At 37.1% G+C, this 26,314-nt stretch overlaps 1 protein-coding gene across 4 annotated transcripts in view; it reads right to left on the reverse strand.

Annotated features, from left to right (window-relative positions):
- Positions 1 to 26,314, reverse strand: part of IL17RD (interleukin 17 receptor D) — a 59,801-nt gene that overhangs the window by 5,985 nt on the left and 27,502 nt on the right. For 2 of the 4 annotated variants that reach the window (XM_080605640.1, XM_080605638.1), the window contains exons 2-12: positions 14,085 to 14,142; positions 11,189 to 11,314; positions 8,706 to 8,824; positions 8,139 to 8,259; positions 7,124 to 7,168; positions 6,877 to 7,028; positions 6,003 to 6,068; positions 5,412 to 5,466; positions 4,338 to 4,448; positions 2,476 to 2,639; positions 284 to 1,223 (exon numbers count right to left, since the gene is read on the reverse strand). In XM_080605640.1, the coding sequence (XP_080461766.1) occupies positions 284 to 1,223; positions 2,476 to 2,639; positions 4,338 to 4,448; positions 5,412 to 5,466; positions 6,003 to 6,068; positions 6,877 to 7,028; positions 7,124 to 7,168; positions 8,139 to 8,259; positions 8,706 to 8,824; positions 11,189 to 11,314; positions 14,085 to 14,142 (1,957 nt within the window). Of the gene's footprint in view, positions 1 to 283; positions 1,224 to 2,475; positions 2,661 to 4,337; positions 4,449 to 5,411; positions 5,467 to 6,002; positions 6,069 to 6,876; positions 7,029 to 7,123; positions 7,169 to 8,138; positions 8,260 to 8,705; positions 8,825 to 11,188; positions 11,315 to 14,084; positions 14,143 to 26,314 lie in introns of all 4 variants that reach the window. The other 2 variants (XM_080605639.1, XM_080605641.1) reach the window with 1 other exon arrangement.

Genomic DNA, 26,314 nt, shown 5'->3' on the forward strand with positions numbered 1-26,314 from the left:
AGTCTCTCTGGAAGGAAGATGCAATCTCTCCACTTATTAGGTGAATCAATGAAAAGTGGCTTATTAATATAACTTTAATGAAATCTTACTAAGCTAAGGATCCTCTCCCCACAGCAAGTAAAGGAAAAGATTAATTCTTCTAATGTTATTAAAAACCTATCTTTTTTGACCACCTGCACATAATCCTTACCTTCCTCTGCAGCTCTCTATCTGGCTCCTTACATAGTATCCTTAGTATTTTGAGATGTTCAAATATATTTTTTAAAACACTGCTGTATCTTACCTAATCCTGATGAAGAAGAAACACTTTCTGTAATAGAAGATGTTTCAGTTTGGTCTGTCAGTAGTCCTTCCATTAAGGGTAAAGATAGTTCAGATGAAGGAACAGACGAATCATAGATTCCAGAATCTCGAGGCATATTTTTCAGATTTGAAGTTTTAACAGAATGTAACAATGGCTGAAGAACAGAGCTGCCACCACCTTGAATGTCCTGAGTTTCTATATCTTCTCCAAGGTTTAAGTGCTGAATTATACAACGAGAGTCTGAATTTCCAGCTGAAATAATATTTACATCTGTTTTCAGGTAAAAATCATCATCCGTCACCTGTTTATTCACTAAGTCATTTAAAACCAAGCCTGAGTCAAATTTTTCCATGACAGGCTCCGAGTAACGTAAAGGAGATGGAAGGAAGGGAATAAATTGTTTCTCAAACCAATCTGGCTCCTGATCAATGAACTGATGCATATTGCAAATGGCAACATAAAGGGACCTACCAGATTTGCTCCTGAAATAATTCCTTTTACTAACATTAACAGGAAACACCTCTGCATCCTGAACGCTAATGTCTCTGGAATGTAAATGTGAATAAAGCTGAGGGAGATTGTCCATGAGTTTGTATTTTGTACTCAGATCCAGAATACCAGGGATGTCTCCTTCACAGGAGTAATCAAAATAGACTGCAATGAACTTGCAGAGGTCATTTGAATTCTGCTTTGCCTGACGAAGCTTCTCTGCAACAGTCAACACAGCAAACAGAAAGAGTTCTCCTTGTCCTGTGTCTTTGGTTACCCCTCTGTGTTTCCAGTTCTTTTTTTCAACAAAGTATTTCATTCCCTTGGAACACACGATGATGATAAACTGAGACTCATTTATTTTTTTTATAAGCCACTGTTTCTGACCTTCTTTACAAATTTTTAGATCTTCCCACAAATCTAGAGCCACCTGGAAGAAAAAGAACATTCTGGTTGATTTTTATTATTATGTTATTAGATACATTTACTAATAACATCTAAATGTTTTATAAATGCTCAGCAAGTCAGCTTGTATTTATACAACAATTGAAAATTAATCATGAGTTTAACTATGTCTTGCCCTTGATGTACACTCAAGAGGTTTTAAAAGAGATTTAAGTAATAATTAACACAGCATTGGTAGTGGACAAACTGGAATCACCAGTATTAACCATGTCAGTAATTATTCACCAAAATAAGCAAGGGCTTATGTTCAGCCTAAACTTTGCCTGTAGGCTGAATATTTCACTGGGCTAAGGAAGTCAGTGAACCGCTAAGGTAAAAAGGAAAACCTTCCAGATTGTTTTACAATGCTAGTTACTACATGAACCCGTTTTGCTGGTTATTTATTACTTAAAGTCTGAAACATTTTAAGCCTGTGAATAAATTGTGAACATCCCCAAACATGTGGGGCATCGATTATTTTAATATGTTTGGCCACCAGAGGTCAGATCTGCTGTATAGCTGAAAAGAAGTTCCAATTCACACATTTAGATTCAGTGGCAGGATTAAAATTCAACGAAAATAAACTAGTAATTATCTTGACTTTTCTTACAATTATAAAGTGAATAACTGGCTGCATATTGATCATATTTTAGAAAACATTCTCAGATTCTGAGCCTAGTATTTTAAAGTGGCAATTTTGATGTCTGTCTTACAGCTTTAAATCAAAAATAAGAAAAAAAGATGCTGATTTTACAGCAACGACGGAACAGAAAGGAAATAAAACCACAAAAATCAATATAGAATATCAACGAATACATAGATTTGCTGTATGAACAGGATTTTTGGTATATCCAAGTGTGCATATTTGGTATTACCACTTCAGAGTTCTGATGTGAAAGATATTTTTAGAAATACTGAACTATATCTTTAATACTTGTGTGGGTGTCAATTATAAAGATGCATGACCTTCTACACAGAAAAAGCAGTTAACATAAAACTCACTAAATATGGCTGAATAAAAGGCCTGGAATCAATGCAGTACACATTTTCCACAATTCTGTCTTCTATGCAGACTATGATAAGAAAACTTATGTAGGCAATATGTAGAAAAATAATGAAAATTACATCTGTTGAAAGGAGGCATTGAAATAGCCCACTTCAAGCACATATCACTATGAGTTTTGTGGGTACTGTTTTAATTAAAGCAATTCTGTTTACAGAAGAAATGTTGAGCTTACCTCGCAGCCACAAAAGTCCTGAAGAAAATAAGCAAAGCACTGGATGACATTGATGTGTTTCTGGCAATCTTTACTGGAATAGCAGATGAACACTTTTGGCCGGGGACGAAGTCTTTCCACAGGGAGACCTGCAGCATATGCTGAAGACTCTGAGCTCTCCTCATCTAGATGGGAATATATATTTTCTAAATTGGAAGAGAGGAAGAGAGTTCACACAAAGTGTGTGTTTGGTTGTTTGCTTTAAACTTTATTAGGCTTTTCACTAAAACACATAGTAAAGACTTTTTTTCAAATGATAATTCATTTCCAGCCTAAAAAATTGCATACCCACTATTTACCAGCTTTGGACCTGCTACATACGTGGAACATACTTGGGAAGTGAAATGTGAAATTATTACTGTACAACTCAAAAAACTCAAGACAGTTTTAGTTTATAAATAGAATGATGTTTCACCACACTGTTCAAACACCATAGGCTTTAAAGATATACCATCATCAAGAGCTTCCTGCATAACAGTCTTTTATTTACTTTTTTAATAAAACAGAAATTTTTAATAAAACACCAGGTAAGAACATTAAACTCCAAGAATATAGATCCTTTCAGAACATCATACAGTATCTCTCTGGTATGTATGTTATGTATGGACATTAATTTGAATTAAGATAGTATTAACTTAAATCCAGATAGTTATTAGTGTTTTCTTTCTTGTATGGATGCTTTTACACCAGAACATGAGCGCTTCACACCAAGCTAATTCAATCTAGTTCTACAGTTGGTTAAACTGTATTTTGAAATACTCATTTTTTACTCAAAGTTAAACTTCCATCTATGGATTTATTTTACTACAATTTTATTTTTCATCAGGAATAACTAATCTGGAACACCTCTCTCTGTAGACAAATCCCCAGTGATTTGTCTTTTTGTTGGAACTGTGCTAGCTGCAAGCAAAGCACAGCCACAGAAGACCAGAAGGTAAAAGGATTTAACCCAGACAGCATATAGCACTTGCAGTATACCTCATTTCCAAAATTCAGATGGATAACACAGATACGTGAGGCTTGGGGAATGTAACCTCTTTTTCCATATTCATGAAACCGCATGATTCCCTAGATTCCACAAAAAATATCAATTGATTTTTAACATCTCAATGTAACAAGCACAGCTTGCCAGGTCCTGGACGCAGAGGAGAGAGAAGTCAGTGAAAAGGGATGGAAACTAAATTACAGAAGTTTCTGCAACTTCTGCAGAAAGTGTGAAACTGCGAGTCTTAGGAAGAATAAATTTAGGGAGAAGACTTAGGATGAAGTGTAAAGGCAACTTCCAGGAAAGTGAGCAAATCTGCATTAATAGATACGAGTAGTATTTCAGACAGTGCTGAGAATTATATTTGTATCACATGGCTTTACTTTCCTTCCGGTTTAAAATAAATATTAACTAGACATTTCTGAATGAAATAAAGGAATGTTTAAAATAAGACTATTTACAGATATGTTCCTATTCTATACTGACATGCAGTATTTTCATGAATAAAAAGAAACCTTATATCAAAAATATTTCCAGATACTCTTCTGTTCTCTTCTTTCTACAGTGAACTCCTGATTAATATTTTTTTAAAAGTAAAATTTATTAACTTTTAAAAAGTTAACAGTACTTTTAATGACAAAAAAATATCACCATCAAGCACTGGATTAAGAATTTGCTACAAGTTTCAACACACAAAAAGGCTGTGGGAAGGAAAAACAAGTTAAAAAGAAAGCAAGCTCTTCAGAAGAAGGTATTTCTGGAATAAACCTACTAGCTAGGACCTTTTTAGTTGCAAAAGTACATCTTAAATGGAACTCTGTATTGAACAAACTCTTACCTTGCTGCTTCTTGCGGCACATCACTGTGAAAAGTGTTGCAAATGCTGAAATGACAACTAAAGGGACTGTAATGGCAATAGCTCTTATTGGTCCAGCCCACGGAGAATGTACTTTGAAAAATAAAGCAGAATTAGGCATGGGTTTATTATAATTATTTAATCAAATCTTTACACTGAGAAAAAAATTGCTGCAGCACACACTATTATCAGATCATTCTCAAATATACAGAGAAATCAAACATCATGTTCTGCTCCGTTTTAAATAGTTTTTATGCTGATTGCCCTCATCACCACAGCATTAGAGCAAGTAATGTAAGCAACAAGAAGTAAACAACTGCTGTATGCCAACTCAGACTGTGTGTCGTCACCCCCCACTTCAGCCCCCCATGAGGGGAACTTTACCTGAGTTTAGTTTTTAATACTATACATACCAGTCATTTGGCCTGTCAAATTTTCATTCCAGAGTGCTGAACTAGCCACTTAGGGAAAAACTGAATTCCTGCAGAGATTACCTTTAGCAATGTGCATTAGCAATCAGACCATTTTGTCTGTTGCCTTCATCTATGTTTTTGGTCTGCAGTTATATTTTGAAATCCCTGTTTAATTTCTCAATGACTGGTCTAATACATAGAGATGCCAAGCATTCACCTGACAGGTTTTTCACACTGCTAAATTTCATTTCATGGCTGAAGTGCACAGTCAGGTAGTGTTCTTAGGCTGCTCTCATAGTTCATTACATTATTTCCACACTACTGCATGCATCGTTTGCGATTAAGATACAGACTATGACTTTTCATATCCATATGCACAACAAATGTGACTTTACCACAAAGATTTCCAACTATATATTGATCTAAACTGTACTAAATATAAATGTACAGAGATGCATATTTTTATGTGCAAGTGTGCATGTATACTCTCTTTTCATTAGGTCAAAAGATCACAGTACATTTGCCTCAATAGTCTTGATTACAGCAAACACATGTCAAATCAACATTTATTTTCAAAATAATTAAAACTGAATCTAAGTTAATAATATATATACTGTATACTGCTTTAAAAAAAAAAACATACCTGGTTTTAGTGCATAGTGCATTGTTTTCCTTGTTGTGTTAGTGTCATCAACCAGCTTTGAAAAGTAAAAGTTGAATTTTATTTTGTGGAAGTTTCATTTTATTTATTTTCTGCAATATATAAACAACTATACCAACTTTCACAACCAGATGTGAAACTTACTGTTCAAAAGTTAAAATTAAAGAGCACCTTAAAGTAGTAACTAATGAAATCACTCGTCTTTGATCATACATAGTTTACCGTTGTGATATTAACTTTTAGACTTCACCTACTGTCATCACCAAACGAAATACACAGCTTTCAAGTATAGTGGAAATTGACCAAACTACAGGATTCTAATTAAGAATCAAAGTCCAAGAATTATGCAGGCCCACAATTTTACTTGAAGGCACAGATGACAGTACTATGTGCTTAGAGAAGCAAAGCTATAGAAAGGTCAAGAACAATCTGCCTTTACTTGCCCAAGGTACCTCAGTAGGGATGCCTGAATCTAATTTTACCAAACAGTTTGACTTGAAATACTTTAGTTTCATTTTTCCCCCCATTAATATATTCATTCAGCTGTAGTACAAATGAGTTTCTAAATGTTACCTCAATTATATAGTCCCCTGGAGTTACATTCTGAATAATACAACTTGTAGTATCTGTGTTTTGCTCCTACATCAAAGAAAGAAAACACTTTGCTAGCCTTTCACATACTTTTAAAACCCAATACATAATACAGTCACATTGATTTAGGAATGGATGGTGCTCTCCTGAAGTACGACATCCTAAACCATAAAAACTGAGTTTCTCTATTCAAATATGCAAGGACTACAATCCTCTCTCTGCAGAAATCAAGTATGATTGATTATCCAAAAAAAACCTCAAAACCTTGGTCTAACACAAGCTATGTTACGCCCTGAAGCTCCCTAGCTTTCAGAGACTTAGGATCAAAGGTTGACCATTGAGATCAAATTTGCTATTAAATGCTAACCAAAGTTAAGGGAAACAATATAGCAAATTGCAGCTCCCATAAGAGGACATACACACAGTTGTAAAAAAATCACAGCCTACTTCCATGCATACTGAAACGAGAGCTATCTTGTGACACCATCTCAAATGGATAATCTTTTAAGTGGTAAAATTCAGTGTAGAGATAATATTACATGATAAGAATATTTTTTAACAAAAATAATAAACTGCAGTTTGAAGTACTAATCAGTTACAGGGTCTTTAAAAGAGAGAACGGTCTCTTCCCCTTTGCTTATAGTATCCAGCACCGATGGAGCACTCAAGACTGGTTGTGACTGATGAGTTCTATCACAATGCAATTGTTATTTATAGAAATAGTACCAAATAATTTAAAATTTTATAAACAATAGTATTCTCTATTATAGTAAGTTTTTAAAGTTTCTGTAAAACCTTAGAACATCTATGTTAATGGGTTCTGTGCTTTTAAGAGTTGAAAAATGCAGCGACTAACCTGTTTGCAGGTCTTCTGCTTAAATGGTCCTTCATGCTTAAGTTTGTAGTGAAGAAAGTAGTATCTAAACCCAAAGTTGTGGGGTGCATGATCAAAAGACACTTGCATGTTAAAACCCTGCTGAGTAACACTCAGATTTCTTGGCTTCCAGTCTGTCAGAGGAGATATTCATGAATTGGCAACTGACTCTTCAATGACAGTGACTTTTTATAAGATAAATATAAAGAAAAAATTACATTTAACTTACAAGGTTTGCAGACAAGGTTTTCTGGCTGTAGCAACAACTCACATGCTACAAACACACAAAAAATATTAATGATACAGTATCCAAATGCTATTTAAAGAAAAAAAAAAGGGCGAAAGAAGGGAGTTACTTCAGCATTTGGAGGGCAGTACTCTTCATTCCTTTCCCAGTCTATAACATGCCTGGAGTAAATATATTTTGCAAACCCAGCTTCTATGTTATGATTGAAGTTCCTTCTCATCTTTATATGAGAAACATAGGTTCAGTAATTTGAAAATAGTAGTCCTTAGTGAGACAAAGGGGATAGCACCAGGCGTAGCTCAGCAGGAGAGGAAGAAGTTGAAACTGGCCTTAATTACATTTACTTAAAATAAATAAGTATGCTGAGCACACAAATGCCACTTTGGTACACATCAACAGACAGGCTTGAAAATATTTTAAGAAAGTTTTATACAGAAAAAAAAACACAAGATACATACAAACGTTACACCCAAAAGGGTGCTTAGAGTTAGACTGCCATCAGACTGTTTAAGCACTGAGTTTATTTAAGTTCCTTCTCTTTAGCTCCAATGAGAATTGCTAATTGCTAAATAATTTTGAGAAATTCTACTTGAGTTGTTACCATCTAGTTTGATATGTACTCATCTGTATTTATGTCTATATACCCATTCTTGAAATTGATCTCAAAAGCAAAAACAATCTGAGCTTGTTCACAATGTCCACTGAGGGGAAGGAAAGGAGTTAATACAAGTTTCTTCTTCTGGTTGTTTGCTAATGTCTTATATGCCATAGATTTATCAGAGGCATGCAAGTTCTTGCCATATAACACCCAGTCCTTCCTTCAAAGACTATGTCAATACCTATCTTAACCCAGTCTCCCCTAACATCATCATCTGCTACATGAAAAGCTATTCTTTTACATCAGAAAAGCTTTTTCTGACAAGAAAAGAAAAAAAAAGGAGGGGAGGGGAGTAAAGAAAGAGATGTTACGTAATACTATATTGTACACAATACTTACGTCGAGTTCGGAAGAAAAATGGGTGATAATTACTTTCATTTTTAATGGAAGGAAAAGGAACAATCTTTACAAAGTAATCTGTTTCAAACTTCAGATTTAGGAAGGGATGAGATTCCATTCCCTACACAAAAACACAACATTGCAACTATTATAACTAAAAGCATTTTCTCTCAAATAGGCCCACAGTTCTGCAAACATGAGCAGAAACTAATACATTTAAGAACCCTTTATTCATCCCTCTGCTACACACCATCATGAAGAAGCATAATACTGAATCGGGATATGGACTGTTTCAAACATGCACCTGTACTCCACAGTCACCCAAAAAGATTTCATGACAATTTCCAGCCTCAGGAAAAATTCTACAGAAGGGGACTACATCTGTCTCTAGATCGACAACTATTCATTAAAGAAAAATAATGTTAGGAAGCAATCTGCATCCTAGTAAACAGCATATTAAATGTGTATCTAGGTAAATATATACACATTTATACACCGCAAATAAATACTTTCAAGACTTCACACAATCAAGTAACAATAAAATACTTCTTGAAACAAAGCACTTACTGTTCCTTTAAAACTTGGGCTGAGCTGCTTTGGATCTTTTAAAACCATCTGCTGACATTGTCTTCCTTCAGATTTTAACTCCTCGAGGATGACTCGAAAACCTTTCAGGTATTCAATCCCTGCAAACAGCAGGACATTAAAATAAACTAATATTTCAAAAGGTATTCTGTGATATTTTATACAGTACAAAGATAGTTCATTTGTCTTTAAAAATAAATCCTAACATTCATATGAAATACTTTTGTGTTTTAATACTTGCCATTGTGTGTCAGTTCTTCCAACATTTTCTATCTTGCCTATTTAGAATTTAGCCTTTGGCGAAGGCTGTAATTATCGCATACTTGTGTAATGCCTAGAGCAGAGGGGCCCACATTGCAGACAGAGCTTCCAAATTATCACTGCAATCTAAATAATCAGTACCTTCATCAGCAGTACTTTATAGTAGCATCACATTTCGATTATTTGCAATAAAATATGTTTGCTAACAAATTATAATAATACTACTTTATAACACATTCTTATCATTTATAAACTACTAGGTTAAAGTGATAGTAGTTGTTACAACTTCTTTATTTCTAGTATACTACAGGATAACAGGAATATTGACTTAAATGGAATGGAATTTATTACAGTAAGTGCACACATCCAGTTATTTGTAAGTGATGCCAAAATTACACCCTTTTTTTCAAGCTACTCTAACATAATCAACTCTCAGCATGGTCTTTGCATTTCTTCACAACGTTCTCATCACGGAGTTACTTCATTGCATGACTAAGTAGAGTCATGGTGATGCAAATGTCACAGGAGAATATCAGTGTTATGCTGTGATAGTTTTGTGGCTCAGGTATCAACGTCACTGCACAGTTCTTCAAGACTAACTAGCATTACTCCATCTAATTACATCTGTTCAACAGCATTACATATGGCAGAATACATATTTATCAAAGGCACAGACACAGCTTTTGTAAAGCTATATGTGACAAGAATCAAAACATAAATTTGACTACATACTATGTTTGGCAAACTAAAAAAAAAGTATGATTTTCAAGCCCCCTCTGTTCCATTAGATTTTTATTTATTTATTTATTTATTTATTTATTTATTTATTTTTATAATCATGTATACGAGAAAGACCATGCATTGCCCAATATGTTCTTAATATCCCATGGAACAAAAGCACTATTTGTGCTTACATGAAGACCATGAAAGAGAAAGTGTCCAGTCTCCATGTCACCCGAGATGTTTCAACAGCAGTTCTGTCCTCACACTTTCCAGAGGATTAACCTCTGATCACTACAAGAAAGAACACCAAGCTTTGTTTGCCATAGAGACTTGATTCACCCAGTCTGCAGATGAAGATTACCAAATGGTTTCAACTGCACAGCTTTGCAGTGTAGTTTCCACATACTGTCTTAAACCCCAGTAATTAATCATTATTTTCTGTTACAAATTTAATGTGTTATCAAATTCTGAAGGCATGAATTAATACCAGGAAGTCACAAAGAAAATCCAACATTTTTTTCTTAGCTAAAATGTTTGATTTAATAAATGTAGGTCTATTCTAAAAATGCATGTCAAGTTCAAGAATACAAATCTTCATTAGCAGCCATATCTCATCACATAGGGTGTAATCTTACCACATAAATGCGAACTTTCAGCTCTTATTAAATCGTAAGAAAAAACAATAACTGAAAAGCTTTTTGAGGAATTACAAACCATGAAGTATTCGATCTTATCTGCTCTATGAGCAAAAGAATAGGCAACAAACAAATGTTTTAATTCTGAAAAATGTATTGCGCTTGACTCTAATTGTAATGATGTACTTGATACTGAAAAGCACCTTTGCAGATGAAATTCTTTAATGAAGTACTAAAAACATTCAAGAAGGAAACTCCAGATTTTTCATTTGCTAAACGATGGTCACTAAAGAAAATGAGTTTATATTAATTACTTTGTTCAGCACCTTAATGAGTATGCAAGAAAAACAAACGGTGAGATGCTGTACAGAGAGAGCACACACTACTGCAGTGGTCTCGAAACTTTTTTGATCATACATACCTACCAGTAAAACAAACTTGGAGCACAAACTGCCAATATTAACACATATATATAATCTACATGTGAATTTATAATGTACATAAAAATAGAAATTAAAAAGTTTGATATAAAGACAAAAACTTTTTAAAAAATACTTATTTTATCAATGAAAAAACTTTTTTGTTCCCACTTAAAGATCTATCAGTTATAATAGCATTTTTAGTGGGACCTATATGATTGAACATGCTTCATTAAATTCAAAAATCTTGGTTTTAACATTTTGTGACACATCAATTCAAAAATCTGGTTCTACAATTCAGTTTATTTTGATACTTGGTTTTAATGGCTGTCACAGCTGGAAAAATAACCTCAAGAAGAGAGACAAGATTCCAAATGGAGGAACTGCATCATCAGCTGTGTTTACTCCATTTTCCTCTACTACTTACCAATGGCATTTGCTGTCCAAAGTATTGTCACTGCAACCTGTTCGTAACATGCGTACTGACTGATTGTTATATTCTGCACATCTCCGATCACATGTTTTCCCACTGAATTCAGATAAGGAGTGCAGTCTAAAAACACAGAGGAAAAAACGCTTTAAGGAAAACATACTAGCTGATTATCTTGTGCCATACCAAAGAATTCTGAAGATTATTCAGTGTCAGCAGGACACACATCTCTCCTTGTGAATAAAGAATTAAATTAATTTCCTAACTTTTCTTCAAGACTAAGCAAAGTGAAAGTACATGTACACTATTTCATTAAAAAAAAACAAAAAACAAAAAACTGTATAGTAAATTTAGGCGAACCTTTTGTCTTAGGACAATGAAAAACTTTCCAAATCATTGAGCACAACCACTCACCAGTTGCAAAAGCCTAATCTGCAGGACTCCAAAGATTACCAGTTTATAATACCAGCGTAGCCTGTATCACAGAAAGTAAATCCGTATGTGATTTAAACAAGAAAAGTAGTACAAAATTTTATTACTTTTAAAGCCTTACAATATTTAGGCTCATATTCTGTGGCACAAAGAGAAGTAGTGGCTAGGGAATTCAATAGTTCTGGAGCATAACATACATGAACATGTACACATTAAAAAACATCCCGCTTTTGAACGAGTAAAGCCAACAAGTTAATCAGTAGATTATATATTACTGGCCAACGATAAATTCTAAAAACCACACATAATCTATATGCTATGTATTTGTCTATACAGAGTTTGTAAAACTAAAACATGAAAATTAAGTGCTATTATAAGGTGTGATCTTAAAGAAAGGAAGGAAAAAATGCTAACTAAAAAGCAGTTTTAGAAAATGGCTTTGTGCTATGAACAACAATGGTAAGAGGCCTTTTATGTAACTGCCCCACAATTAAAAATAGAATGGTTTGTACAGCATCGCTTTTTCCAAAAGCTGGGCAATTCGTATTTACTTTGCTGTTTGTAGAATTCTGTTGCTACGAGTGAAGGGAATGACAGCATGAACTTCCTCTGAGGAGAATAGAGTATTTCTTTCAATGGAAACTTTGAAGTAACAGCTTTTTGCTAGGTCTGGAACTAATTAATAGAAAGCCCATGATTTTGGATCCTGGCTGCTAAAATATTATGGTCAAATGACAATTTGCCAAAATGCAATATAGCACAAATATCTGAGGTTTTACTGTGAGTCATTGATTTACATTTTTTAAAGATCAACAGAATTAGGAAGAAAACAGCTGGGAAAAAATGCACCCTTTTCAGGAAATCACTTTTTACTTGACTACACGTGAACTACTGAAACCTACAAACATTTGTTTTTCACCTGAATAAATAATCTACCCAACTAATTTAAGAACATAAACCAGAATCTCATTAGAGTTTATGGCAAAATAAAAGCATTTAAATCACAGCCAGCAAGCCCAATTCTCTTGTGTGCTAGCTTATTCAGTGTAAGATTGTATTTCCACATTACATGAACTCTTTAGCCTTGATATCAGGGATCTCTTTCCCTAGCACTGTGTAACTCAAACAACTCCTTTGGCCAGGAAGTGTGCAGTGCCAGCAGAACTTTGAATTAACACTTGTCATTGGTTAATCATAGCTCCTGGTGCCAGAATTAGTGGAAAAAACATGACAGATACTGGGACTTAAACAGGCTCTATCGTGTTAACTAAACACGGGGATCTCTGCTCTCACTGATATTTTTTCCTGTCTTCCTCTATACAGATAACAAATTGTAACTTTTTTGAAGTTCTCTCTTGTACAATCTGACATGCTTAAATTTCGCTCATTTTCTTCAAGCATTAACAGCAGATTAGATAATAAATGAATTCACGAGGAAAGATTCCAAACTCAGAAATAAGCATAAAAATAGAGCATAAGGATGATTGGAATTAATTCTTTGAGTAGGCAAAAAAAAAAAGTGACTTGTATTGGCATTAATACAAACATTGCTGTAAATTAAGACCTTCTCTTGAATGCACATTGAATGTATACTGATGATGGCCACTAAATGCCCCCAAATAGGTAAATTTCCAATGCACTCAATATTCATGCCTCCCTGAATGGAAAACACAGGTGACACAATCCTTTAAAAAAAAAAAGGGAGAGAACAATAAAATACAGCCATTTAGCAGATCCTTGAATAGTTTCACGGTATTATTGCTGCAATCTGCTTATTACGATTATTATGATTACTTTATCGGTTTAGCTGCAATATAAACCATGTATATCACACCTCTGCTAAAGTACTAAAACCACCTGACTTCACTGAGATACGGATAGTTTTCCACTAACCTGGGCTCTTTTTTGACTGTAGCTAATCTAAAGCTCCTTGTATTTCACCCAGCTGAAGAGACATTACTTATCTTCAATGCTAAAATTCCATATTAATCCTTATAGACATATATTTTAAAAATACTTTTCCTGTATACAGATACAAATTACATATATTTTCTACATGAAATATGGCTTTCTACTTGATTTTTTTCCAGAAAAAATTGCATATCAAAATGCATAAGGCTTGAAATAATGCTTTCCAATGAATTGGTGTGTAGTAAACCTTTCAATGACTGCATTCTTCCACAGAGTAAAAACATCCTTCATAATTCTCCTACCAATACTGAGTAAGTGATCTGGAAGTGAAACTACTGCAAATGATTAGACCGTATTATTCTAATCAGTGAAACGCAGGAAAGACAAGACCCAGCTGACCCATCTGCAACAGATCTAGATTTCAAAGTTATTTCAAAACTAAAGAGCTTATAATATTCTTAGAGCCATTTTTAAGAAAGATGCTGGTATACATTGACAACAGTGTCAGAGTCCTTGATTTTTGTGATTATATTGCAGATTTTCAACTTACTGTCATATTTAAAGGTGATATTGAGTAGCGCATTCATCTTGGTGGCTGGTGACAGGCCCTGTAGAGAAATATCAGGAAAACAATTTAAATAAAATGACCTATTTTGAACATATTTTTTTTTTGTAAATAGTTTTTTGGAGGATGACAGAACTCATGAGGAGGTTTTCTTCCTTCTGTTTGGGTACACCATCAGTCAGACAATCTGAATACAAGCAATGACAGAACAGATTGCATACCTGCATGTGCTCACCTGCCACCAATTTGCCAAATGTAATACGCAAGATGTAAAAACAAAGAGAAAAGAAAGTAGTCTGACCTGCCCAACAGATGTGAACCACAGAAGTTTATTTTTTAAATAAAGGTATCTGATATTCTCAACTTCCATCATCTAGGTTAATGATGCCCGTACAAAACAAAACCACCTTTAATCAAGATTTAAGGACACATCAAACTGGGTTCTCTAGGGCATACACAGTGCAGAAGAGAAGAGAAATGACAATCTGTTGCAAAGCTGATGCCAAGTCTACAGTCATGAAAAAGAATATCAGAAGTTCAAGCAAAAAGAAGAAAAAATGTACCGTTAAGCACTGTGGCTATAGCACTTTGTTTTCTTGGTGAAGATCATTTCCAAGAAAAAAAAAAGGTAGGAGCAAAACAGTAAATAAAGTGATTAAAGAGCATTCATCACCTCCCAGACATTCCTCATCTTATTAACTTCCTTGGAACAGGTGTCTGAAGGACTCTATTACCTCATTGTTCACTGGGCAAACTAAGAAACCAAATTTTCAGCATGCTCAGAATTCACCTGTAATCAAGTCATCCTTTTTTTGTAAGTTTAGTATTATTCAATGCTCACATGGAACTCGAAGATCAACATAAGCAGCGGTACAATAAGACAGGACAAAAAAATACCTACAGCCTGGTTCATCAGGGTGCCTGGACTGTATATGGGAGAAATGGTTACTGCAGAGCATCAATGCCTTGTCTCCAGATAGGTGCCCATGCCTGTCCCTCACTAACTTATTATATACAGATACATTTATAAGTAATTACTGTTGCTGTGCTGTATCATTCTTGTGGAATTTACATTTCAATGTACTTTGATTGAGTCCGATGTGGTTTATGCGCTGGGACACTCTTATGGTTTATTTATGTCAGAGGCCCCCATCTAGAGACTTCTATCATTTTAACATGTATTGTAAGCATTTTAAAGAAATTTTTGCTGAGAAAAGCTTAATTAGACAAACACACAGACATGAAATTTAAATTCCAATCTTTCCATTGATTATTGGCTAAAATCAACAAAGAGTTGAAGGGGAACAAATGATAGCGTGAATTTCCAACTGGAATAATTCCAATAATTTTATTTTGTAACTTTCTCAGTAGGAATGCATATTGCAGAAACCCATTCTGCCATATCAGACAGCCTTTTCTATTATCAAATATTATCAAAACAGACAACGCCTCAACTGAGGACCAATTGGAGAACTATCCCATTGCTCTCCCGGGTGAATCTGAACGCATTTGCAGGCAGATGAGTATGGTGTGTCTCTTACACCTACACAGAAGAACATTGGACTTAGATGTAGCAATGACTTACCTTTCAGAAATTGCTGAAATGGCTTTGGAAACACAAAACGTAGGGTTACTCTAACCCTTACTAGACACAAAGTTCAAAACTGTAACACTGAGTCTTATCATTCCCTGAAAGGCAACAAATATCTTATTTACCATTAAAAAAAAAAAAACAACACTACCCTTTAAAAGGAATTATATCTGGTTTTACCACTACAATGTAAAGAGCAGAAGTAAATACTATAAAAGGACTCCAACTGTAATCAGCTGTTGTCAGGATCATGTGTAAACATGCACTGCCTCTCACTTGATAGGTTTAGAAAGAAGAACAAAAAAAGAGTACAGTAACCTTAGAAAAAGATGCAAAATATAGCACATAAGGGATAAAAGCAAAGTAGATCTTGACATTATTCTTGGAAGTGAATTTTGTAATCTCACTTTCTTCTTAGGTGGCTTTCCATTTGTTTAGCTTTCAATTAGTTTGCCATTAAGCAAGCTGCTATCCGAAAAGGTTTCCTGAAACAGGAAGGTGACAATTTTTTCCAGTCTTAACTTTTCTACTAATTTCTTTTCTCTTCTGAAACATTTTCTGTTTCTTTTACGCTATTAAAAAAAAAATCTCATTTAACTTTAACTAGGGCAAAACAAAGACACATTATGTGTTTGATAAAACATGCAAAAAAAAAAAGACAAAACAGAAACCTATTAACTTTTTATATTTATAAATGAGCAAAGGCAGATAAGCCATTAAATTAATACCTCTCTTAATACCTGTCTTCCTTTTGTGTTACAGAGCTGAAGTTCTGAGGATGACAGGCAAATTCTATCAAACACCACTGAAAATCAGCACAAGTATTTTAATTAATTTGGTCTTTCACACCCTAAATTTAAAAACTGTCTAAAAGGTCCAAAAAGGCTGTAGAAATTTGGAAGAGTTAGGTGTACCTTAAAATGTTGAAATAGGTAATTGCCATATGAGCTGTAAGTTACAACATGTATGCTAATCCGACAACTTACCATGTTAAACTTTGCTACTAATCCTCCAAATACTTCCTGCTGTGAGCTGAACAACATATTCTTCCAGGAAGCATTCCCTTCTATTTAAGCCATAAAGTAGTTGTGCTCTTTAAATGGCTTATAGCTAAGACAATTTGTTTAGAGCATCTTACTTGACAACTATAAATACTAATGTTATGGCCTTAGGGTACTACATTCTTAGTTAATTAACCACTACCATTTGTTGAATTTACATGCAGCTTTTAATTTATTCTGATCATTGCTAGAAAGCAAGTCTCCATTGCCTGGGGCTTTGTCTATAAAATCCCTTTGGTCCACATACTTCTTCATACTGGGACTAAAAAACACATAGGAAAGAAAATAGTCAAAACATCTTTAAGAAAAACTGTAGACCACTGATCTTTAAACAGATAATCAAAGTTGAAATGCACAGATTAAATTACAAATAATCTTGTTTGTTAAAAAGTGGAGGTGGGGGGCTGTTATCTGTAATAACATTAAGTCTCACAGTATGTGAGCTCAAAACACAGAACTCTGCAGAAAACGATAAGCTAAGATCCAAATCCCACATCTCTGTTGGACAAGCAAGTCAGAATGAATTTCCACCACAATGCACGTACCTCAAGTCACAGAGATCAAGGCTGGATCCGTTCCTCAATCCACATCAACAACTTGAATACTTAAGATCCTAAGATATCTTAAATTAGCAGAGTTCTGAATACTACTAATACACTTCATCTCCAGAAGAACGAATGACTAACTCATTTGGATGATCAAGGCATGTGTGGGCATTTCATTTTAAGCATCCAGTTTTCAACATGAAAAAGTAGATTATTCATAAGAGACAAAGACTATTATTATTGAAAGGTAACCTCTACTTTGTTTGTTTATAGTTTTCTAATATCTGCCCTACATATACAGTAACTACTTATTAATGAAATGCGCTTAGAACAACTGTTTCTCCCCATTATGAGGCCAGAGAGGAACAAAGTTAGGATTCTATTTCCAGAAAAAAAAAAAAAAAGCTTAAAGAAAATTTTGACCAATGGAACTAATTTTGCCTCTGAGGAAAGTTAAATTTAACTAATGTCTGCCTTCAGAGGCCGTAAGTAAATTAAATACAAGGGAAAGAATTTTCTTTTAAATCTGCTTTATTTTTGTTGTCGAACTTTTTCCTCTTCCATTTAAAACACATACTGTTTCATATTCTTTGTCAAGCTGAAAGTAATATCTTTTTTTATTTGACACTTCCTGCCAGAGATGAAATTGATGATTTCAGAGTTGTCCTATGAATAACCATTTTTACAAACAATACTGAAGTTCACTTCAACGTTCAACTTTTTTGAGCAAACACTCTGTCATTCAAAAAAGGCAATTTGTGCGTGTGAATAGGCACTGTCAGGCAGCCACTTTAAGATCAATACCAGGAAACGGAGATATATGCTAGCACTAATTACAGAGATCTGGTAAAGGAGGTGGGAAATCACTACCCCTCAAGCATAGCCTTGTGCACCAGACCAAAACAGTAATCATGATTCATCTTTCATATGTTGTTAATCAATGCACACATGGTCCTAATTTCATGCTCCCCTAAGGCAAACTGAAGGGACAATTGTTTTTGAACTCTAACATCAAGATGAATAATCAATGTTTATCATACTCAGTGCTCAGTAAACTAGGGGCTTTATATTTGACATCTGCTATTTTCATTTTAAAGCTTTCTTGACGTTTTCAACCAAGTTAAAATATTTCTACAACCATCAATGAAAGGATTAATTATCTCTATTATTCATACGCCTGCATCGTGGACTGCTTCCAAAAGAATATAACAGAATACATAATCCACACTCATGTATGCTATATAATTTGTGTATACTCCACTGACTGCAGAATGAATTCTAAACACTGGATAGATGGCTTTGTACTGTTCGTACTATATTCTTGATGTAACTGCTTATTCCAACTCCAAATGTTTCTCATATTTGCCTTTAGATATATATCTTTCTGCATTACATACACAAATTATGGGAACAACATTTAAAAATAAAAAGCTCAGTTACAGTGGAGAAGTTTTAATAAAAGTGAATTCATGGATCAATAGGCTTCTCAGTGCCTATTTTAGACTTGAAATTGTGACTTGGATTCCTCAAAATATCCTCTTTCAACTTCCGCTAACAAGTCAGTTTCTTTTATGTTCTTTCCCATGAATCATTACACTGTTTGCATAAGAAATTACCAGATTTTAGTCTGTTCTGTTATTTATTTACAGTTTGACTGCTTCATCTTTAGAGCCACTGCAAGTAAGTTCAGCTGCAGAGGAGCTGAATGTGTCTTTGTGGCATTTGCATCCTGCATTTGGCCTGAGATACAAAAAGCAGAGCATTGTTTTTACTTCATTATAAACTATGTATTGGGGAAATGGAAGACTCATTCACAAATGTGAAGCAACTTCAAAAATCAAACCCACCCATCCCAGCAGTTAGTACAGTTCAGACACTCAAAATGCATAAGTATTATTTAATTTAATGGTGCTGCGGAACCATATGGTATATACTGTACACTCCCATCCCACGGATCATACTTTGAAAATAGTGATGTAAAGAATACATTAATATGAGAGATAGGAAAGAAAATATTAACTATAATTTACTAAGTTGCATACATTAGCTAAATTAGTAATGTTCAAGCTTCAGAAAAAAAAATAGTCACTGACTGGTCTATTCTGAGCAATGGCGGCATAAAAAAGCAAGTAGTGACCATCTTCTAGAGACTGTTGTAAGGAAAATAAATAGTAGCAAGAGCAAAAATAAGCGCATGATAATTTCCTGGAGCAGCAGAAAAGTCCAAAAAGAAACCAGTAAAAGCAGAAAAACTAGAAGCATGCACAGATGAGGAGCAAAAAGTGTTGGAACAGACCAGAAATCCATCTATCTAGATGTCCTACAAGAGGTGCAGAGGCACAGATGAATTTATGTGGAACCAAGCAGGAGCTGGATATTTAAATAATAAATGTGTTAGTTATTCTAAAGGTGAAAGGAAGTATGTCAAGATCAAAACAAAATTAAAGAGACATTTTTAAGACCACACAGAAAGATGCATACTTGATGATGCTAATTTTAAATATAAGCAGAATGGTTGAGAAAAAGAATATCCAAATGCTATATCCTATTTAGAAAGCCACTCTTACAGTGAAAATTCTAAAATGGGGTGGTTATGTTGCTATGGAATTATTTTTTTTTTTCAAAAGAACCTTCTAATACTTCAAAGCAATCTCTGCCTTTAAAAAAAAAGTACGAAAACATGCTTTTGAGTGTGAAGTAATTGCAAAAACTAAGTGGCTTCTGTTAACTGATATTTACAAAGCAGCTTCTTTGAGGAGATTTCCCCATTTCCATATTTTGAGACACATTCATGCTCGGTGTCAGCACGTACAATTCCAATGAAGTCAGTGGCATAATTACCTCCTGCAGTCAAGTCTAGATTTAGCCAGCAGTCTTTTCCATCAATGTTTTTGTTTCTTTTTCTGCAGTGCCTCAAATTGTTAGAACTTGTCCTCAAGCATCACAAGAGGTAGATTCCCAGATCCAGCAACCCTGAGAACACCTGACTTCTGCATCTGGGGATTTGCAAACATTACTCTGAGTTGACAGAAGCAGAGACTGCAAACCTTTAATTTTATCATCCCCAAGACTATTTCTGTCCCTAACCCTTTTACATCCCTTTACTTTCAATCCCTCTCGTAAGAAAAACAAAAAGAAAAATTACAGCCAAGCAGTGTTTTCCTCAGATCAACAAGAAAACCCTCTGGTGTTCAGGACATACTAATTACTTAGTTACAACCAATGCCAAAGGCCCAAGATAAGCATGCACAGGAACAACAGGTTAGCAGAAAAACTAGTATAAAACCTCATATCAGAACTCAGTACTAAACCTCAAAAATTGCCAATAACATTTGCAACCCCACCATCCCCATCCACTGCCCCACCCTCCCTGTATGTGGAGCCTCTGGCCAGCCCTTCCCCTGCACATCCTCCTCAAGAGCAGCCTGTTGTGTTCAAAGACCCTGCTTTTCCTTGCACATTACTTGCAAAAATTCAACAGTAAGTCTCCAGGTGTCAGCACATTAACACGATTGTCCCTTTCAGACAGAGCATTGGGTTGTCTGGTAGATCGATTAGGCCCAGCCTCTGAACATGGAGAAGCCCCATTCCAGGCGAAGGCCCCTCAGTGCGGCGTGGCCCGGCAGGGAGCAGCAGGCCTGGTGCGGACACAACTCGCCTCCCTTCATTTTAGAACCGTTGGACATGTTCACATTTGGCATATTCCTTCTCCATCTCCCAGAATACAGCTTTTTTACCGCAGTTCAAGCCCTGTGACTTGAAGCAAGCATTATGAAGCATTCACTCTAGCCTTTTTTTTAAAAGAAGTACTAACGAACGTTAGTACAAACAGCCAAATTCCTTTAAAGAAGTAAAAAAAAAAACTCAGAACGAAACCATACAGATGGCCCAGTGACCACGGACATCAAGGTATAACCGGAAAAAAGCTTCACATAAGAATCTGGGAAATGCAACATTCTTTTAAAAGGAATGTATAATACTTATTTCCCTAAACCAAATTTAAGAAACTCAAACTCCATTTGGATAAGACGAAGAGAATTGTCCTGACCTTTCACAATCACTCAGTATGTCATTTTTCATGAAATCATGACATTATCTATGTTTTTATGGTTGACCTTCCACGTAAGTAATTACATTTTGTCTGAACATACTGTTCTGGCATTTCTACTAGGTACAGTTTTCTCAAGTTCCTCCTGCCATGAAAGGATATTGAATTATGCAGCTGTTGACTTAAATCCTATCAGAGGATGAGGTAGACCCTAAAAACACGCTTGTATACTTGTGTGACAGCTAGTCTCATGGGGGTCATGTAAGATTTTCAAGTGGAACATGCTGACTGAAGATCACTGATTAAAGTGTATCCTACCAAAAAAAAAAAAGCAAGGAACCAACCAACCGAACAACATAATACAGTAAAAATGTATTATTGCCTCATTCCTGGCTATTTCGGTCTCTACTTTTAAAAAAGGCAATGTGGAAAGTTAGCTTGAACTTTATCAGTCAATCCAATAGAGAGGTAGGAAACCATAATAAAGTAAGAAATAATATGAGAAGTATTTACAGCTTGACTCTTCAGTACGCAAGATGGCTCCACGTAGCTGTTCACTGAACGTATGTCAACTGGTTTGCTTTAAGGAACAGACAGTTCTTAAAGCCACAACTTAATGGCAATAGAATCAAGTTTAATCCATACCGTTTGCTGCCTACCGTGAAAATTTTAAATCTCTCGGTCAAGCCCAGGAATTCAATGCAGCAAAGTGTGGCAGAAAAAGGGCACCAGCTCTTATTTCTCTCAGGCAATTTGCTAGATTGCTTAAGAAGTCTTCTATAGTCTGCCCTGTCACACTTGATTTTTTCCAACTTTCTTGTGTGAATGATGTTAAATTAAAAGCCTTCTAAAAAACTTTAAAAACCCCTGAAAAATTATATCAGAATATTTTCAAGCCACGCATGTTCCCCATGCGCTGAGGATACTCAGATGCCAAAAATGTGTAGTTAAACCAGTGCTCCCTTACTTGTGGGATGTGATCCCTGGCAGGAGGGACAGGAGAGGAGATGAGGCAATGGGGAAACGGAAGGGGAGAACAAGCAATGCCAATCCAGGTGCACAACTGGTAGCTGGGCCTTGGAAGTAATGGGGTGCAGAGGTACAGATGTTTTCAGAGGGACCCCAGACAATTCAGTTTGAGAAACACCGACTTGTGCTATGAACAACAAATAGAATAACTCACTTCTGAAATAACGGAAGAGGTGAAATTAACGAAGCCTGCTATGCACACTTACTACTTACTACATAGCATCCTATAAAATTGTCCTGGTTCCAGTTAGGACAGAGTTAATTTTCCTCCTAGTAGCTGGTAGGGTGCTATGCTTTGGATTAGGATGAGAAGAGCGCTGATAACATGCTGATGTTTTAATTGTTGCAGAGCAGTGTTTACACCAGGCCAAGGACTTTTCGGCTTCTCGCTCTGTCCTGCCAGCGAGCAGGCTGGGGGTGCAGCAGGAGCTGGGAGGGGACAGACCCAGGACAGCTGACCCAAACTGGCCAAAGGGGTATTCCATACCATCTGACGTCATGCTAAACAATACATAGGGGTGGCTGGCCGGGGTGGGGGGCCGGCTGCTCGGGGATCGGCTGGGCATCGGTCAGCGGGTGGTGAGCAATTGCATTGTGCATCACTTGTTTCTTACACATTATTATTATTAATACTATTATCATTATCACTATTATTATTATTATTATTTTTCTGTCTTAATAAACTGTCTTTATCTCAACTCACAGGCTTCTCTTTCCCGTTTCTCTCCCCCATCCCAGAGAGGGAGGGGGGAGGGTGAGCGAACGGCTGTGTGGTGTTCAGCTGCCAGCCGGGTTAAACCACAACAGTCCTTTTGGCGCCCAACATGGGGCTCAAAGGGTTGAGATATCGACAGATTTGACCTGAGTGTGTTAAACTAAAATTGGTATAAGTATTGGACCTGCTTAATAGTTGCTAGTCACCATGTTGATTGCCTTAATCTCCAGTCTGCTGTGCCTGTTTTCCAAATTGAGTTTTATAGCACGTTACTTTCTGTATGTGCTCCCTGTTGCACTGTTTATCCTTTCCGGGCCCTGGTTTAAGATTGTTATGGTACTGTGCGGTGTAACAATGGCTTATGAAATGATGAAATTTCTGGTCATGACTCTAACCTGGTATTTGTACTCAGCACTGTCGTCGACTCTATACTTTGGAAACCATATCTCGGAAACTATTAGCAATTACATCTATTGCCTTTTTTCGTCAGGGAGCCAATCTGTGAAGCGGACAGGGGAAGACATGTTTCCCTACCTGTTCACTCTCCCTTTCTCCTTCACCACCACCCTCTTATCCCCCGAGCTAGTTACGGTGGTTCTCCGAGATGTTGAATATCCTTGGGAAACTCAGACCAGCATGTTCTTGTTGTTATGTCTCCTGAATGCGCTTCAGGTTTTGTTGAGGGTTAAACAACTACTTAGGAATCTCATCCAGAGATCTGTCCTGAGGCGGGATAGTTGCGAGTGGCAGGGAGTGTGGGAGGATATGGGCAGGTTTCTAGAGCAGTGGTCACCTCCAGTGTTTTGGACATTCACCCCTGAACAACTGCAAAATCCTAAAAAGCTGGCAGAATGCTTGAAAAAAAGGTGTCATGACTCTGGCAGTTCCAAAGTGACACAAATCACTGTAGCGTGCTGGGATCTGGCTTGTGCCTATTGAGCTGCAATTGATGCTACTAGCAACCTAGTGACAGCTCCTGCAGCCACTCCAGTTCCAGCTCCTGCAGCCGCTCCAGTTCCAGCTCCTGCAGCCACTCCAGTTCCAGCTCCTGCAGCCACTCCAGTTCCAGCTCCTGCAGCCACTCCAGTTCCAGCTCCTGCAGCTGCTCCAGCTCCAGCTCCCGCAGCCGCTCCAGCTCCTGCAGCTGCCCCAGCTCCTGCAGCTGCTCCCACTCCTGTGGCTGGGTCAGAGAAACGAGCTGTAGCAGTGCAAGTTGACCCCGCAGAGGGTATTCCAACCCCTGTGGCAGACCCTGTGGCTGGGTCAGAGAAACGAGCTGTAGCAGTGCAAGTTGCCCCTGTAGACAAGGTGAAAAAATGGTATAGAGACTCAGGTCGTTTAGAACACAGACAGTCTTCTGCTAGGTCTGGGCATAGTGAAGACGAGGCTGGGCCATCAAATGTGCAGGAGGATGAAGATGAGGATGTCGAAAAATCAACAGTAACTACCCGAACCCTATACCAGCGTGAGCTACGAGATGTGCGAAAAGATTTTGGTCGCTGTATAGGTGAGCAGCTTGTCACCTGGCTGCTCCGGTGCTGGGACACCGGAGCCAATTGTGTGGAATTAGAGGGCAAGGAAGCCAGGCGGCTGGGATCCCTTGCTAGGGATGCATGCATTGACAAAGCAATTGGAGATGGAGCACGATCTCGCAGCCTCTGGAGGCGTCTCCTGTCAGCTGTGCAGGAAAGGTATCCCTTCAAGGAAGAACTTGTATGTCTACCAGGCAAATGGACCACCATGGAGAAGGGAATTCAGTACCTGAGGGAATTAGCCATACGAGAAGTAATTTATAAGGACCTAGACGACGCACAAACATCCACAGATCCAGATGAAGTCCAGTGTACATGACCCATGTGGCGGAAGTTTGTACGGAGTGCACCATCATCATATGCCACCTCATTGGCAATAATAACCTGGAAAGAGGATGAGGAACCCACAATGAATCAATTGGCTAAACAACTCCGGCAGTACGAAGGAAATCTCTCCTCTTCCCTACAGGCCTGTGTCTCGGCTGTGAAGAAACTCTCTGAAGAGGTCCACCAACTTAAAGAGAATTTATCTTCCCCTCCACCTGAACGAACCAGTGTCCACCAGCTAAAAGAGAATACTCTGGAGAAACTTTTTGAAGAGGTCCACCAACTTAAAGGGAGTTTATTTTCCTCCCCACCTGTACAAACCAGTGTCTCAGCTATTAGGGGTAAACGTTCATCTGTGCAAGGAAGACAATATGGTGGGCACACACACCACGCCACCCTGTGGTTTTACCTATGTGACCATGGAGAGGACATGAGAAAATGGGATGGAAAATCTACTGTGACCCTAGAGGCAAGGGTACGTGAATTGCAAAAGAAAACAATTGGGAAAAAGGGGTTCTCTGAAAAGTTTGCTGCTCCAACTTCCAGCAGGCAGTCCTTTAGACACAGAAACGAAGATTCTGACCAGGACTAGAGGGGCCCTGCCTCCAGCCAGGGGGAGGAAAGGGACAATTGAGTTTATTGGACTGTGTGGATTCGATGGCCTGGCACGTCAGACGCACAGAAGTATAAGGCTTTAGTAGACACCGGTGCACAATGTACACTAATGCCATCAAGCTATACAGGGCCAGAGCCCATCTGTATTTATGGTGTGACGGGGGGATCCCAGCAGTTAACTGTATTGGAGGCTGAAGTGAGTCTAACCGGTAATGAGTGGCAAAAGCACCGTATTGTGACTGGCCCGGATGCTCCGTGCATCCTTGGCATAGACTATCTTAGAAGAGGATATTTCAAGGACCCAAAAGGGTTCCGGTGGACTTTTGGCATAGCTGCCTTGGAGACAGAGGACATTAAACAGTTGTCTACCTTGCCCGGTCTCTCAGAGGACCCTTCTGTTGTGGGGTTGCTGAGGGTTGAAGAACAGCAAGTGCCAATCGCTACCACAACTGTGCACCGGCAGCAATATCGCACCAACCGAGACTCCCTGAGTCCCATCCATAAGCTAATTCGTCAACTGGAGAGCCAAGGAGTGATCAGCAAGACTCATTCACCTTTTAATAGTCCTATATGGCCAGTGCGAAAGTCTAATGGTGAGTGGAGACTAACAGTGGACTATCGTGGCCTGAACGAAGTCACGCCACCACTGAGTGCTGCAGTGCCGGACAAGCTAGAACTCCAGTATGAACTGGAATCAAAGGCAGCCAAGTGGTATGCCACAATTGGTATCGCTAATGCATTTTTCTCCATCC

The sequence above is a fragment of the Anser brachyrhynchus genome (assembly GCF_964034855.1).
Source record: "Anser brachyrhynchus genome assembly, chromosome: 10".
In the NCBI taxonomy this organism is placed as follows: domain Eukaryota; kingdom Metazoa; phylum Chordata; class Aves; order Anseriformes; family Anatidae; genus Anser; species Anser brachyrhynchus.